Genomic DNA, 15,159 nt, shown 5'->3' with positions numbered 1-15,159 from the left:
AAATATTTCACAATAATTAATAGATATTATTTTTTTTAGTAACTTAGTATTTTAACTTTTCCAATATTTCTTTATTATTACATTTCATAATTTAAAGTCACGCGTTTAAATTTAATTTAATTGCAACGATTAATATAGAGATTTGATAAAAATAATTAGAGAATTCAATTAAAAAGTGCATCTACGAATGGGACGATTTATATGTCAGGCTATTGTATCACTTTTGATTGTATGATTAATATATTTTTCTTTTTGTTACAGGTGATTATCGTTGGATTTATCATCTACTCATTTTGATTTTCTTTTACTTGAGCTTCTATATAATGGCTATTTTTTAAAACGCATTTCTGAAGGCACACACAAAAACTAAATATAACATTTATATTGTTACTTAAAATTTTATAACAAATATAGTTCTAAATATTTGTAAAAATGTACCAAAGATTTTGCATATGGTTTTTAACAACAACAAAATAAATATTAAATTTAAATTAATATTTTAAATACGCGGAAAAAAAAGGAAATGGTTCACGATTTTCTAAAAGAGTTTCACAGTCAATTGTTTGTTTCTTTTTTATTCTTTAATCTATTATTTTTCCTCTTGATTTGTATCTCGTTGCCAATGTGTGTTCTATATAAGGGAAAAGATACGTAAAAAAAAGGTAAGATAAATCAAAGAGTGGACTTGTTAGTTTCTATTTACTTCTGTATTTTTTGATGAGAAATAAGGATCTATATTAACGATAGTAATAGATATGTGGAAAAACAACAAAATTATTGTAGTATATAATGTAGTACGTATTGAGTGAAGTTTAATAACGTCGTTTAATCAGACGATTTATCCTCATGAATTAGCATATCTATTATTAGATCTATTATCTTACGAATAATATTTTATGACTCAGTCAATTTCTGATTTATCCAATTAATATAATTAATCACATTGACATATACACCTGGAATTCCACTGTTTGCACAACCAATACCCCATGCTACCATCCCAATAATTTGCCATTGATTGCCTGACTGACATACCAATGGTGCACCTCCATCTCCCTACAAAATTATATATTAATTGTTTAATAATTGTAAATGTTATACAATAGAATTAAATAAGTCAAATTGTCTACCGTGCACGCATCTTTTCCTGATTCACCTCCTGCACATATAAAGCTAGTTTTGTCGAGCGTGAAGAGTTGTCCCACTTTAGTACCACGAAGAGCAGTTTCGCAATTATTTTGATTTACTATGGGAACATCAACTTCTTTGAGTATACTCTGATAACTACCACCAAATGCATTCTTTCCCCAACCGGAAACCCAACATCTTTAAAAATAATCATATTAATATATTAATATATTAGAAAAATATATAATTCACTTTACATCAGTTCAATATACTATGTCATAAAAATAAAATAAATATACCTTGTTGGTGCATTTGGTACTGAAGTAGGAAGGCATACGGTATTAATATTAGGGCTACTCGAGATAGGTACAGATGAGCTTAATCTAACAACTGCTACATCGTTCTGAAGATTTTTCGAATTATAAGAAGGATGGACAAATATTTTTTGTGCATTGTACTCTTGATATGGATAAGGTTCGGAAGTACTTTGTCCATTCCATTCGCCAAGTCTTATTTTAAGACCACCATTCCTATGAGAAATACGTATAAAATATTGATGTTTTAACATAATAAAAAAATAAAGCTGAAATGATGTTAGACTTACAAGTAAGGAGTTACTTTATGAGCCACAGTTAGTACATGATTAGCATTAATAAGAGCTCCAGATCCAATATATGAATTACTTGATGTTAAGAGAGCTGCTTGCCAAGGATATTCACCATAACTGGCTACTCCTTCTGGTTGAGCAGTAAGAGCTATTTTTCTTAAACCGCAACTAGTATCACCTAGATTTCCTGATGTACAGCAGTATACTAATCCTCCTGAACACATTGTACCCTATATAATAAAATAAACATTATAATATACAAATACAAATATATAATATATATAATAAATGACATTAAATAAATATATCCGTACCATGTTAACAATTCTTATATCAATTTCATTACCATCATTACCACCATTACAAGTACCAGCAGCTACACATCTACATCCAGGAGTTGTAGTAATAGTAGCTAAAATATTAATAACATTAAAATTACGCATTATAAATAATTTTATAATTTAATTGTTGAAAAATAAATTGATACATACTTGTTACCGTATTGATATTCGCAGTCGTACCATCGAAAACAATCGTATTACTTTGTGCTTTAATGCAATCAAATATAAAGCACACTATCACTGATATATATAAAAAGTTAAACATTTTTCAGATATATATGTAAATGAAAAAAAATAAAGAAAAGAACAAAACTTGGTGTTTGAACTAGTCGATATGATGGATAATAAAAAAACTAACATTTCGCGGTCTTATTCAGATTTATATATATTTTGCATTACATGCCCTATATTTATATATTCTTTTGTTATAATTTTGAAACACATTAAGTGAAATATCCAAGCGCGATAAAAGTCTCTAACGAGATGTTTTTCCCTCCAAACAATAGTTACATTCTATATATAAAATATGACACTATCATAAAATAAAATTAATTACTTCCTATTACAATTATATTCTTATTTTGTCACCTATTATACTTATACATAATAATAGAAGTTATAGATCATCGTAATTATCGTCTATTGCAGAATTTCCTGAACAAATTATTACAAATGAGGAAGATGTATGAATACACGTAATTAAGTTAATCGTACTTCATGGGAAATTAAAATGAGGGTAATAATCTGGTATTTCCAACGAAAAATGACTCATGTGTGATTTTATTTCAACATTGTTACTTTGAATTTATTATTTGACGAATAGAGAATCACGTGTTAGCACAAGTCGATTATTTAAAAATATAATATTTATATTTATATATAAATAATATTAATTATTAATAATGATATTAATATTTAATATATATATTAGATATCTAATATAATATGATATTTAATACCTAAATATATATGTGTGTGCGGTACATTATCTGTGCACTCGACAAATAAATTAAAATTACGTTTTCGACAGAATTTTAATTTATTGATCTACATTCATTCAGAAAAATTAATTCAATAAGCTATGAAGTATTTAGAGAATAATTACTAAGAATTATACTCATTTTTTTCATCATTTTCACTGGTTTTAAATAATAATAATAACAACAAAATAAATAAAAAATAATAAATAAACATACATTTCACGACGATTACTTCCAAGTAATCGAATCATATGATTAAAGACTAGTCTAATTATAAATTAAAGCTTAATCTTTCCTTACGATTGATAATTCAATATTTACTGTAATATTTGTAGAAAAGCTTAAAGAAATACGGAAATATATTGGACTAATAATCACAGTAATTAACAATCAATAATTATATTCCTTATCCATGAAAAGCATAACAAAACTGATACTTTATTGTGATGTCTACTCTATACTAGAGATAAAAATATCTTTTGTTCTTATATATAAATTATAAAATAAAATTATGTGTATTTTCTTTTAATATTAGATTTTCCAAGTTTTTTATAACGAGCATGATTCATATGTGACATCACAGTGTAAATACCAGGTATACATAATACTAATAAATAAATGCGCAGAAAAGTTGGAAAATGAAGAGAAAAATTTAAAGAGTTTGGTAAAGATACGGTAAACCGTTGTGTTTCTTCAAAATATGGAATGTTGCGTAAGATAATAATACCTTCGCATATTATACCTAAAGGATACAGCGGTATCCATATTGTATACCTTAACCATGTTAAGAAATAAATTTCTACATTCAATAATTGTGAATTATAGTATAAATATCTGATAACTTCAACTGCGCTCCAAACAATAAAAAGATAAAATACAACTGGTTTAGTTTGCATACGTGGTTCCCCTTCTATCATGAAGAATAAGACAAATGCTCTGCCTCCAACTTGCAAGAAAGAAATCATCATACTACCTTTAGTATATCCAAATAAAGGGTGCATAACTTCCAAAAATTGTAGCAACTGTATAAATTTCATTGGATTTCCAACAACAGTATATGTGTGTTTCATAGAAGCTATAATTAATAAAATAATTACATTTGAGCTAAAATAAAGTAGTATATGTAACAATTGATACAATATAGTAAATACAAACCTGGCCCATCCCGAGAATATTTCAAACCCATTACAGTAAGAATATAAAGAAATCCGACTAATTGACATAAGTTGTAGATAATTAAGTATACTTTCTTAAAGTCCTCTGTTATATATAAATCGTTTAAATTAGTATAATGTATATATATATATAATAAGTATCGATATTAATTTGTAGATAATATTTATACCTTTCCTATACCCAAGTTCTTCTTTATGTAATTTATCATACATATCAGGGTAGTCGTTACAAACATCTCTCTTCTCATACTCATTATCATCCATGTCTTCACTCTTCCATTTGTCAAAATCTATTTTAAGCCATGGTGGTTTCTGTGGTTGGCCAGTCAATCGTGGCCACCATCCGCTATACTTTTTCTTCAATGTAAAATCTATTTGACGGTCAATAACTTTATAATTGCTCTCCTACAAAATCAATTAACATGCATAGAGAGAATAATACTTTAAGTCATTAATAAGAGACTAATAATCAAACATACATCAGGAATAACAAGTTCGTGAAAGTCAATACTGAAACCGTAATTATTGCATCCTCTTGCACCTTGACCATATGCGCTAACTTGCAATTTTTTATCTTGCAAATTAATATTAATATCCTATAAAATATATTAAAATCTTAATAAAAAAGAATTCAGTCAATTAAATATTAACAATAATTTCCATACCTTAACATCAGCCAAGTCAACTTTTAATGTAACTTGATTTTCTGTTTGAGCCCAATACACAAATGGAAAATACGTATCTGTCATTTTGATATAACTTCTCTCTCTCTTTTCAACGAATAAGTTATAAATATATTTTAATTTGTAGAGATAAAAGAGCAATGTTAAGTGTAACGATTTTGACACCCTCTATGAAGTTAGTAAGCTTTTATCTCATTTCTTATAATTGTAAGTACATCGCACTTTACAATACTTTTGTTAAATAATAATTAAATATCAAGTAAAAATGCTTATTCACATGATTCATTATATTTATAATGAATATAAATGAATTATTCAAATAAATACTTAACATAATTCTACAGGTAAAATAAAATATCAGACCAATTCTCGACTGACCATTGGTCGATATCGTTTACACATTTATCGATTAGACTAGATTTATTAAAACTTTAATTTTGCTTATCACAGAAGTAGAATTTTATCAAATTATCTTTATAATGATTTAGTTTTAAATTTGAGATATAAGAAACGATTATATAAATTTTGTCAGGTTTCTTTTTAATCTTTTTAATATATATATATATATATATATATATATGTACGTGCTTACATAATACGATAGGAGTAGTTAAAAACATGTGATAAACATAACATGTATTATTATATTTTTATTTCAATATATATTCGATCGATCAGTTAATAAAAAGCGATAGTTTTCAAGACGCAGTTATAACAAATACAAAAGAAAAAATATTACAAATCATTAGCGAAAATTTGTTTAATTGCGGTGCAACAATATTACATCACGATTATCATTTGTATCTTTGATGTGTATGTTTGTATAACGATTAAAATATAAATAAATTGAAAAACAATCGTGATAGCTACTATGGACGAATACAATGGACTGTTTACAATGCAACGATTAAACCGTGATGGTTTTTACAAAACGCGTTTTATTAACATGTATCAACAAGGTATGCTTTCAAGAATAACGTTAATACGCATTTTGCGTTGCACTATACAACCAAATATTTTCTTAGGATCGTAAAACAATCAAAAAATCGATCTATAAAATCATATAAAAGATACCATTCAGTCAAATTTTCGTTGCAAACTATCTTTACGAAACATAGCACAGTTACGAACGCGTGCACACACACAACACATATTATATTTATATTTATTTATATTATATTTTTCTCTGGAAGAGAGAGAGAGTTCACCTTCTCTTTTTTTTTTTTATTTAAATATTTTTCTAATAAATTTATATATCTAAGAGATGCCGAATATTCGGCTACACGAATCTACAAATTCGTATTCCACATCTTAAGAATAAAAACTTAAGAATCGAAATCCGTAATCGATCAATATTCGCAAATTCGAACGCGCCCTAATCATGATTCTTGTTTGTTCCTACTTTGTTCTTTGTTTGGTTCAATTTAAATGAAAATACACATATATATTTCATCGCATGCTTCTCAATTTACGATCGTAATCAAATTATTTCAACCTTTCATTTTCAATTACACAATTTTAGTGGATACTTATCGTTAAATATTCGTGATCGTAAAGGTAATATTATCATAATAAAGTAAGGAAATCATTCGCTAAAAAGCACACTTCGAACGTTTTCAACATTACTTCGATGACAAATGTTCGTAAAACATATTTTGTTTATACTACAATATTATTTTATTCGATAAATGATTAACAATCACAATCTTTTCATTGATGAGAAATCAAAATTTGTTTTTCTATTGTAGAAGTGTACGAAGTAATTCGTCAATGATACACAAGTTTCTACGCGCATGATTAATCATTGATCTTAATTTTATGCGTTGATCGATTACTTCACAGACTTCTACAAAAAGCACCAACCAAATTAATTACATGACAACGAAAAGTTCAATTGTAAATCGTCGATTAAGTCAAATATTTTGGAACATTGACAAATACATTATTTTAGTACGAACTCTCGTAAGTAAGCAGTGGACGAATGATTTTTGGTCCTCGTATTATTTTTTAGATGCATTTAGCCGTGTATAAAGCTCTTATTAAATGACGCGTTAAGACGTATACATTAATCGTTTTTTATCACGTTATGGTATTACAGAAATGAAGAATTGTTAAGCAGAGAGCTCATGTATACCAATCATCGGTTTTATCACATTTATGGTAGTAGACGAAGATAGAAACGGTACAGCAAAAATCGATCTTACTAATCGTCAGTAATTATTGTGTAACACTACCGCAATAACTAGTTAATTCTTGAATCGAGCATGGTTTCACACAGCACTCGTCATAAACACCCCTAGATTCCCTTCGGAAACGTCTACCAGCAAAACGACCCATCATGGCGTTTGCTGTAACTGCCGATCTAAATGGATACGAATCATCGAAACCGAATGGATAATCGTCTATTTCCATCTCTGAAAATAAAACAACAACATGTATTTTATTCATTTTTTAATCAAAAGTTAGATTTACGAACCAATTCATGTAAATCTAATATAGATGAGCATAAAAATATTTCTATTTTCGATCAAAATGGGGAATATGATAAACACATACGCGTTTAAGTTTTTACTAAATTACAAATAATTCATATGATTTTACTTGAGTTTTTTAATTAATTAAAAATTATATAGGAAACAAGCTAAATGTTTAACAAAATGAAATACGAAATATGAATTAAATGTATAAAATATAAATATCAATCAATACAATGTTATCGTAACACTTACCCTGCCCGCTCTTTTTAAACATAGAATTATAAACTCCGTCGCAAAGCAATCCTAGTGCATTAGATAAATTTTTTCCGCAATACTTGTGCAATGTCATCGATTGTCGCTTATCTTGGTACGAGTATTGAGTATTTCCTAATTTTATTAAGAAAGATGTAACGACGAGCACAAACGTCGCAAAGACGTTGAATCGATATGTGGACATCTGTAAATAAAGTTTAAAAACACGAGTTTATTTTATAAGAACAAAATTTAATAATATAGTCCTAGGGTCTATATAGGTCATCTTATTGAATATCATTATCAATGTGCACTTTGCTTTGAGTAATTAATTCGGCTAAATTTATAATTGAAATTACATGCATTGACATAATGATAATGAAATTCATTTCCTTTTGCGTGATGTATTTAAACTAAATAAAATAATTATTATTTTATGCATTGATCAAATATAGATTTAGATTTAAAGATATTGATCGATCAATCGTTAAATATTATTAATCGCCTAACATTTTATATAATCATCCAGGTTGCAGGAAAATCGCGGCTATCGTTAAAACATTTGGCTGGTCATTGCCACATTGTGCACATCGCATAACGCGGAATGAGGATAGTGGTCGATCTGCTTGTTTATATTTTAGCTCCGAGTCATTGAATCTCCAAGATAAATTATACTGTTGTTTTGATATGCGAAAATAGGGCCGTTATCCACGAGACGCATTCTGGCGCCACGGTGACTGGAGCTCAACCCGTTGATTCCAGAAAAGCTGAGACAGTAGACACCAATTTTTTTCTTAAAATAGAAAAAGAGTGAGAGAGTGTGTGTGTGTGTGAGTGAGAGAGAGAGAGAGAGAGAGAGAGAGAGAAAGAAAAAGAAAAAGAAATTAAATACGAAATCATTTTCAAGGTATATAAAAATAGTAGGTATTCCATTGATAAATAATTACTTTGCTTTCATATATTTAACGCGAAAATCAAAATTGATTTTATCAAATTCTATAGGCATGGATATTTATGATGAAATTATAAATATTAGATTCTTGGAAAGAGTTTCGCGAAATTGATAGTCAATCATAATAATTTATTATTATAGGAATTACCGATTTGCCTTTGCAATATCACTTAGTAGACGCGTGCCAGACACGGTGCAAGCAAACAATGACTTTACCATTCATTGTTAGATCAAAACAAAATACATAAATATCTGAATACGGTGATACTGAACAGAATTAGCGACTCTAATAAAATTTATCAATGTCTAATAATATAATATTGATATTGACGTTTGCGAATGTACATTAAAGACGATAACAACTTTCTTTCTCTTTCTCTTTTAAAAGTTATGCAAGGAATCTGGTTAATCTGTTATTTCTTTTCCTTTTTTTAAATAACTTCTTTTTTCTTATATTTTCAAAGAATCGCGAAATACATTGAAACAAATTCAATGACCTACGATAAAGTTGTATCCGTCGTACTCATGAGTCAACATTATAGCAATATCGAAGGTGCGATGTGCTTCTCTTTCTCGTTGAATTTCGACTCTTTCCCAATTAAATTGAAAATACATCATTTTATGTAGTGTTGTTGTTACGCTTATTTCGCATTCGTGAAAAAAATCGCAGCATTAGCTTTTATTTATAAAAGGTCAAGATTAACTTCGATATATCCGATAAAGAAACATGTAGTAGAAACAAGCATAAAACAATGTCGATTTATTGACAAACGGCAAAATACCGATAAAAAATACAAGAAAAAAAATAAATATATATTAAATTATTTAATCAAATGCTTTTCTTTTTTTTTTTTTTTTTTTTTTTTTTTTATAAAAATATGTTTTAGTGTATATATTAAGAAAAAAAGAAAAATTACATCGTGTCCTAATTTGTCATTAAATTGGAACACACTTTTTATGCGCACCATTCCTTGATTTTTAAATGACGAGTTTTTCCAATGATAAATATCCCGTGTATATTCATTGATTTTCTATATTGCGACGATCATAAGAAAAGAAAAGGACTGTAAGGAGAGTCCACATGCTCTCCTTGATAACGGACTGTCCGTAAATTGAAAAGAGGACTCATCCCAGACTATGACCTATTGTTGCACGCATTAATTTCTCTTTCTTTCTCTCTCTCCCTCTCTTTCATTATTATTTGAAGCGCCACTGGCTAAGACAAGTAATAAACACGTGTGTATAACAGTCGGAAAGATAATACACGAATGCAGTTATAGTCACCGAGAGGGAATGCACTCATCTTTGACGAATGCTCTCATAGTAGGGTGATCGACTTTTCCGATTAAAAGTCTTGCTACTTAGCTTGGGAATCTTAAAACTTCGTTTTAATTCTTCACGAAGAAATAAATGACAAACATTTACTTCATATTCAAAGACATGTTTTCCTAACATTTCTGTCCATTTTGTCAACGTTCTAAAACAATTAATAATTAATCGCATATTTATTTAGTTCTTTTTCTTTCGTTTGGTCTAACAAAATTAATAATTACAAAAATAATCATTTATTTATTTCATGTGTACGCTGTAACGAGTCAGCAGCAACACCATCTGTCCTTAACAAGATACAAACTTCGTACTTCGTCTTCACGACGAAGAAGAAGAAGATAATTATTTATCTTTTTATATTTCCTTCTCCTCCTACTCTTTTTCCTCCTCCTACTTTAGATGATTTCTAATCTAATCTCTTTCTATTTCTCCTTTTTCTCTTTCTCTCTCTTACTCTCTCTTTCTCTGTTTATTTTTTTCTCTAATTTCAAATGAAATTTAAAAAAATTTAATGTTTACATTGCAATGAAAATCTTAATTCAAACTCGAAAACATTAACTTATCTTGAATCTTGAGTAACAGTTAATATTTAAATATTCTATTTATTTACCTCTTCCACGCTCTCTCACGTCTTTCACGTCTGTGTATTCTTCCAGTTGTGTTTTATTTGAATATTTTTCATAAATTGCAAAATCAACGGCCGGTAGATTTCCGTGAATCTCTCCTCAATATAAAAGTCATTCTCGAAAGAATCACCCCTAATCGACTTGACGCGCGATTTCTTACAGGTGACATAAGTAAAGATCACCAATTGAGCTTTTCTCTTACACTCGTACTAACTCTTGCCTAAGTCACTCTCATCAAGTATCACTATATTTTTTGTTTATTAATTATTCGATCCAAACATTCTTCTTTTTAAAGGACTATAATTTTGATATATTAAATAGGATCTATGTCAATATAAATAATAATAATAATAATATTATTAGAAGAAATAACTACACAAGTAAACGATTTTAATCCTTTTCGTTGGTCCTTATTATATACTTCACAAAATGAAAGGAAACAAAAAAAGAATAAAGACACGTCTAAACCGATCGGGCGCCAATGGACGACTCCGTCGCGTACGGAAAGGAATGCAAACGAGCTAAAGATTCCTACATACGTATTTGCATTGTTGTTATTTTGTATAGCTCAGATTTACGAACGTTTGTAATACGTTATATAACATAGTACAAATACGTAATAAAACAATTTTAAAGCGCAGAGTAATGTAAGCATTGAAATGTTGTTTCTTATAAAACGATGACAAGTTTTTTCTTTTAGTATTACATTATTTTCTACAGTTGTATACTGTAGATAATATTAGTAAAAAATATGTATACGTAAATAATATCTCTCTTCATAGTCTTAAATTAAATTTAAACCAAAAAATGATACATTAATAACAAAGTATTTATTTGATTTTTGAGTAAATTTAGAAGCAATTTTGAAGAAATTTTGAAGAAAAATAAATTTCCCAAAAATAATAGACTCTCTTCCTTGGAGATGGAAATACTCACGTTGAAGATACACGGTAGTTATCCTTAACCGATGAGAGGAACGTACGTAGTATGACGATCCAAAAGAGGATGACTTCCCTTATAAACGATCCGGCAAAAAAATTCAACAAGGTAGACGTGTTCATTACACACGTTAGGAAAGCACCTGTCATCTTGTTTTAACTTAACACCACCAATAACATCGCGTTCATAAGGAAGAGCAATCAACCGTAAATCGTTCCAATTTTATCCTCAACGTTATATGTATATATGTACGTTTTGTTTTAATTCTTGAATGACTTACTTCCGCTAGATATACTTCCAATTTTATTTATAAGCCGATGAACGTAAACAGGTCAACAATCGATTAGTTATCCTGTGATCTTAAACTATTTTTCTCCTTCTTTTTAATATAATTAACTCCTCTTCAGCAAATCATTCTTCAGTGAACCATAAAATGTATGTGCTTTAATGTTTGAACTTATAAATTTTCTTTTGTATTTAATATATTCTTCTTATTTTTATATCTTCGATGTAAAAATCATTTATATATGCAGGATAAATTATCTTTTAAGTACATTTATAAATGTTTCTCGCGGTAAGATAATATTACCAATCATACGCATCTTGTTTTTTCCATCTTTTTGTTTTGTCAATAATTTCATCCTTCTTGTGACGTCACCTCCATACTAAAAAAATGTATAAATATACATAGTTTTTTTTAACATACAATTTACATTCAATCGATCGTCATTTATAGCAAATAAAAATATAACTCTGTATCTTTTGTTTACCAATTTTGCTGTTACATCTTTCCTATATGCTTTCAAATTTTCCCTTGCAAGTATCTTGCCTCCGACAGCTGCTTGAATTGATATTTCAAACGATTGTCGTGGAATGATGTCCGAAAGTTTAGTACACATTCTTTTACCAATTTCTTTCGCTTTAGTACAGTGTACTATTGTACTTAATTCTTCTACGACGTTACTATTTAAAAGAATATTTAACTGAAAGAAGAAAATAACCACCAATTATTGAGTGTCGATATATTCAATGAATTATTGTGACTTTTACCTTAACAATTTCTGAAACTTGATATTCATCATCTTCATAATCAAAACTGGCATATCCAGAAGTGATGGTTTTCAATGTATCGTGAAAATCAAGAACAACTTCATTTAATGGCATTGAGAATTTTAACAACGTTCTATTATTTCCGATACTTTGACTTAATTTTTCAATCGCACGTTTTTCAAGACATAAAGAAATTATTGGTCCTATATATTCATCTATTTAAGCATATGTGTATTAATATATGCCAATAATAGTAGAAATTACATAAGGATTAATTATAAAATTTTTATTTGAACAAAGATATACCTGGTGTTATAATAGTACCAATAATCATTGGTTCATAATATTCTTCTGTAATTTGTCTGTCAGGATAATCAATAGGATTATTGAAGACAACCATTTCTTCCCCTTTATTTAGTTTTATATTTTTTTTTCCTATAATTTTGGCCTTGTATGTAACACCAGGTGCTGTAACTATTGGTTCTGCACCATATTCTTGCTCCAACCTTTGTATAAATACTTCCATGTGCAAAAGTCCTAAAAATCCAGCTCGCCAGCCGCGTCCAAGTGCAGCACTAAAATTAATTAATAATTTAAGTATATAAACGCGTTTCATTTTATTGTATATTCGCTAAAATAATAAATACCTAGAATTTGGTACAACTTCCACAGCACTATCGTTTAAAATAAGTTTTTCAATCGCACTTTGTAATTTAATAAAGTATGATTGATCCATAGGATACACTCCTGCAAATACCATCGGCTTTACTGCTTTAAATCCACCTAATGGTTCCACAGGATGACCTTTTTTGTATAAAGTATCCCCAATGTATGCTTCTTTAGAAGTTTTCATATTACACTTTATACTTCCAACTTCTCCAGCGAATCTATAAGTTATACATTTTAATTAAAATCATATATATTATATATTTAAAGATAAAAGAAAATATACGTAAATAAAATCCTATACTTACAAAGTTTTAACATGTTCTTCCTCAGGTCTTAAAATTGCTAAATTTTTAACTTCATAAGACTTTTTGCTAGCAAAGGATATAATTTGTTCCCCAACAGATAAACTTCCATCCTTCACATAGATTAAGGAAACAGCACCTTTATATTTCTCATACCAACTATCAAATATTAGACCACGAAATGGTAAATTTCTATTTACAGGTGGAGGTGGAAGTCTTTTAAGTATAGCTTGTAATAATTCTTCAACACCTGTACCTAACTTTGCAGATATTTTTAATATGTCGCTTTCCTTTATACCAAACAATGCTTCCAACTGTTTTTTTACTCTTTCAGGATCTGCAGCTGGTAAGTCTATTTTATTTATCACAGGTATTACTACAAGCTCTGTTTTAACAGCTAAATAATAATTGGCAACGGTTTGTGCTTGTACTCCATCATTTGCATCAACTAATAATACGACACCTTGACAAGCTGCTAATGAACGATATACCTCGGATGAGAAATCTACATGGCCTGGCGTATCTATCAAATTTAAAAGATAATTTTGTCCTTCATATGAATATCGAAGAGAAGCAGTCTGAGCTTTAACTGTTATTCCACGTTCCTTTTCTACTTGCAATGTGTCTAATACTTGTTTGCCTGAATTCTTTTTAATGGCACCAGTCATTTCAAGTAGTCTATCAGCAAGGGTACTTTTACCATGATCAACATGAGCTATTATACTAAAATTGCGAATATTTTCAATGGGTATTCCATTGTTTTTTTCAACATTTTCATTCGTACTATATGTTTCCTTTTGCATATATAAACATTTTCTAAAAGAATATATTTTCATAATTATATTATATCTTATAGTTTAAAAAAATCATTAATACTTTTTCTATTTACATTTAATATATCAATGATAAAAAAAAGCATATAATCAACTTTATTTTATAACCTATACTTACGTTCCATATTTAATTTTTTCTGCATTATGGAATATATAATTAATTTGTATCCTATTTAAACGCTTTATGAGATTACAGAATACCATTATAGAATAGACAAAATTTACATATATATACACATATGATGTATATATTTATATTATTTAATTGTAATTATTGACAATCAAATTCCATTGCATCTAAGGTAATTGCAAATAGCATACTTCTAGGTTAATGAAAATATTTTTTCCTCTATTATTTGCTCAATAGAAAATACGTTCCTTAATTTGTCTTTGCTTATTAAAAATGAAACTATTTTTCGAAGAGAAATATAATTGTAAAACTGTATTTTTTATAATAATAATAATAATAATAATAATGTTTATATAATTTGTATTAATTGATTGTAATTTGATTCCTATTTATTTACTAATTTAAATGAACTTATATTTCTTGTATTTAAAAAAAGTGTGTTTTTCACTATTTTTCATTATTATTATTATTATTTCATTAATTTTTATAGAGAGAAACTAAAGAATTTATTCATACTCAATGAGTAGTAAATAATTTAATATTTGCCTCATATCGCATAACTCTATGCAACTTTATGTAATTTTTCAATCTTTTAAAGTCGCATCGTTTTTTTATATAAAATGCAAAAAGTACTTTTCGATAAAAAATTGTATTATATAAAATACATAAATAAGAAAGTGCATATA

At 28.1% G+C, this 15,159-nt stretch overlaps 4 protein-coding genes across 4 annotated transcripts; all 4 read right to left on the bottom strand.

The window, feature by feature from the left end:
- Nucleotides 1–692: 692 nt before the first annotated feature.
- Nucleotides 693–2,901, bottom strand: LOC106791660 (trypsin-like). Its single transcript, XM_014757481.1, has 6 exons — nucleotides 2,227–2,901; nucleotides 2,050–2,147; nucleotides 1,733–1,965; nucleotides 1,428–1,658; nucleotides 1,131–1,326; nucleotides 693–1,056 (listed from the first exon to the last, which is right to left on the bottom strand). The coding sequence occupies exons 1-6, from the start codon at nucleotides 2,339–2,341 to the stop codon at nucleotides 895–897; spliced, it is 1,035 nt and encodes a 344-aa protein (XP_014612967.1). The 5' UTR covers nucleotides 2,342–2,901; the 3' UTR covers nucleotides 693–894.
- A 193-nt stretch (nucleotides 2,902–3,094) lies between these two features.
- LOC106791659 (very-long-chain (3R)-3-hydroxyacyl-CoA dehydratase) lies at nucleotides 3,095–5,131 on the bottom strand. The gene is made up of 5 exons (XM_014757480.1): nucleotides 4,897–5,131; nucleotides 4,711–4,827; nucleotides 4,402–4,636; nucleotides 4,212–4,316; nucleotides 3,095–4,131 (listed from the first exon to the last, which is right to left on the bottom strand). The coding sequence occupies exons 1-5, from the start codon at nucleotides 4,978–4,980 to the stop codon at nucleotides 3,566–3,568; spliced, it is 1,107 nt and encodes a 368-aa protein (XP_014612966.1). The 5' UTR covers nucleotides 4,981–5,131; the 3' UTR covers nucleotides 3,095–3,565.
- Nucleotides 5,132–6,973: 1,842 nt separating this feature from the next.
- On the bottom strand, nucleotides 6,974–11,699 carry LOC106791661 (LIRP-like). Its single transcript, XM_014757482.1, has 3 exons — nucleotides 11,487–11,699; nucleotides 7,644–7,848; nucleotides 6,974–7,328 (listed from the first exon to the last, which is right to left on the bottom strand). The coding sequence occupies exons 2-3, from the start codon at nucleotides 7,846–7,848 to the stop codon at nucleotides 7,132–7,134; spliced, it is 402 nt and encodes a 133-aa protein (XP_014612968.1). The 5' UTR covers nucleotides 11,487–11,699; the 3' UTR covers nucleotides 6,974–7,131.
- A 213-nt stretch (nucleotides 11,700–11,912) lies between these two features.
- On the bottom strand, nucleotides 11,913–14,720 carry LOC106791658 (translation factor GUF1 homolog, mitochondrial). The gene is made up of 7 exons (XM_014757479.1): nucleotides 14,462–14,720; nucleotides 13,514–14,326; nucleotides 13,187–13,426; nucleotides 12,846–13,114; nucleotides 12,540–12,754; nucleotides 12,260–12,472; nucleotides 11,913–12,154 (listed from the first exon to the last, which is right to left on the bottom strand). Exons 1-7 carry the CDS (start codon nucleotides 14,545–14,547, stop codon nucleotides 12,029–12,031), a joined length of 1,962 nt encoding a protein of 653 aa, XP_014612965.1. The 5' UTR covers nucleotides 14,548–14,720; the 3' UTR covers nucleotides 11,913–12,028.
- Nucleotides 14,721–15,159: the final 439 nt, after the last annotated feature.

Source organism: Polistes canadensis, unplaced genomic scaffold (assembly GCF_001313835.1).
Source record: "Polistes canadensis isolate GaletaPanama2010 unplaced genomic scaffold, ASM131383v1 scaffold_328, whole genome shotgun sequence".
Taxonomy (NCBI): Eukaryota; Metazoa; Arthropoda; class Insecta; order Hymenoptera; family Vespidae; genus Polistes; species Polistes canadensis.
Note: the sequence above shows the minus strand (reverse complement) of the source record. Positions and strands in the feature narration are given on the sequence as shown.

Bases quoted from the DNA above. Each gene is read 5' to 3' on its own strand.
- LOC106791660 (XM_014757481.1), bottom strand. From the start codon at position 2,341: ATGTTTAACTTTTTATATATATCAGTGATAGTGTGCTTTATATTTGAT. The intron at 2,148-2,226 runs GTATGTATCAAT...TTAATATTTTAG, and splicing joins GAATATCAATACGGTAACAA to CTACTATTACTACAACTCCT. The intron at 1,057-1,130 runs GTAGACAATTTG...ATAATTTTGTAG, and splicing joins CAGGAAAAGATGCGTGCACG to GGAGATGGAGGTGCACCATT.
- LOC106791659 (XM_014757480.1), bottom strand. From the start codon at position 4,980: ATGACAGATACGTATTTTCCATTTGTGTATTGGGCTCAAACAGAAAAT. The intron at 4,317-4,401 runs GTATAAATATTA...TATATATAACAG, and splicing joins AGAACTTGGGTATAGGAAAG to AGGACTTTAAGAAAGTATAC. The intron at 4,132-4,211 runs GTTTGTATTTAC...TATTAATTATAG, and splicing joins ATATTCTCGGGATGGGCCAG to CTTCTATGAAACACACATAT.
- LOC106791661 (XM_014757482.1), bottom strand. From the start codon at position 7,848: ATGTCCACATATCGATTCAACGTCTTTGCGACGTTTGTGCTCGTCGTT. The intron at 7,329-7,643 runs GTAAGTGTTACG...TTTTATTTTCAG, and splicing joins GTTTAAAAAGAGCGGGCAGG to AGATGGAAATAGACGATTAT.
- LOC106791658 (XM_014757479.1), bottom strand. From the start codon at position 14,547: ATGGTATTCTGTAATCTCATAAAGCGTTTAAATAGGATACAAATTAAT. The intron at 14,327-14,461 runs GTAAGTATAGGT...ATATTCTTTTAG, and splicing joins GAAAAAATTAAATATGGAAC to AAAATGTTTATATATGCAAA. The intron at 13,115-13,186 runs GTATTTATTATT...AATTAATTTTAG, and splicing joins GAAGTTGTACCAAATTCTAG to TGCTGCACTTGGACGCGGCT.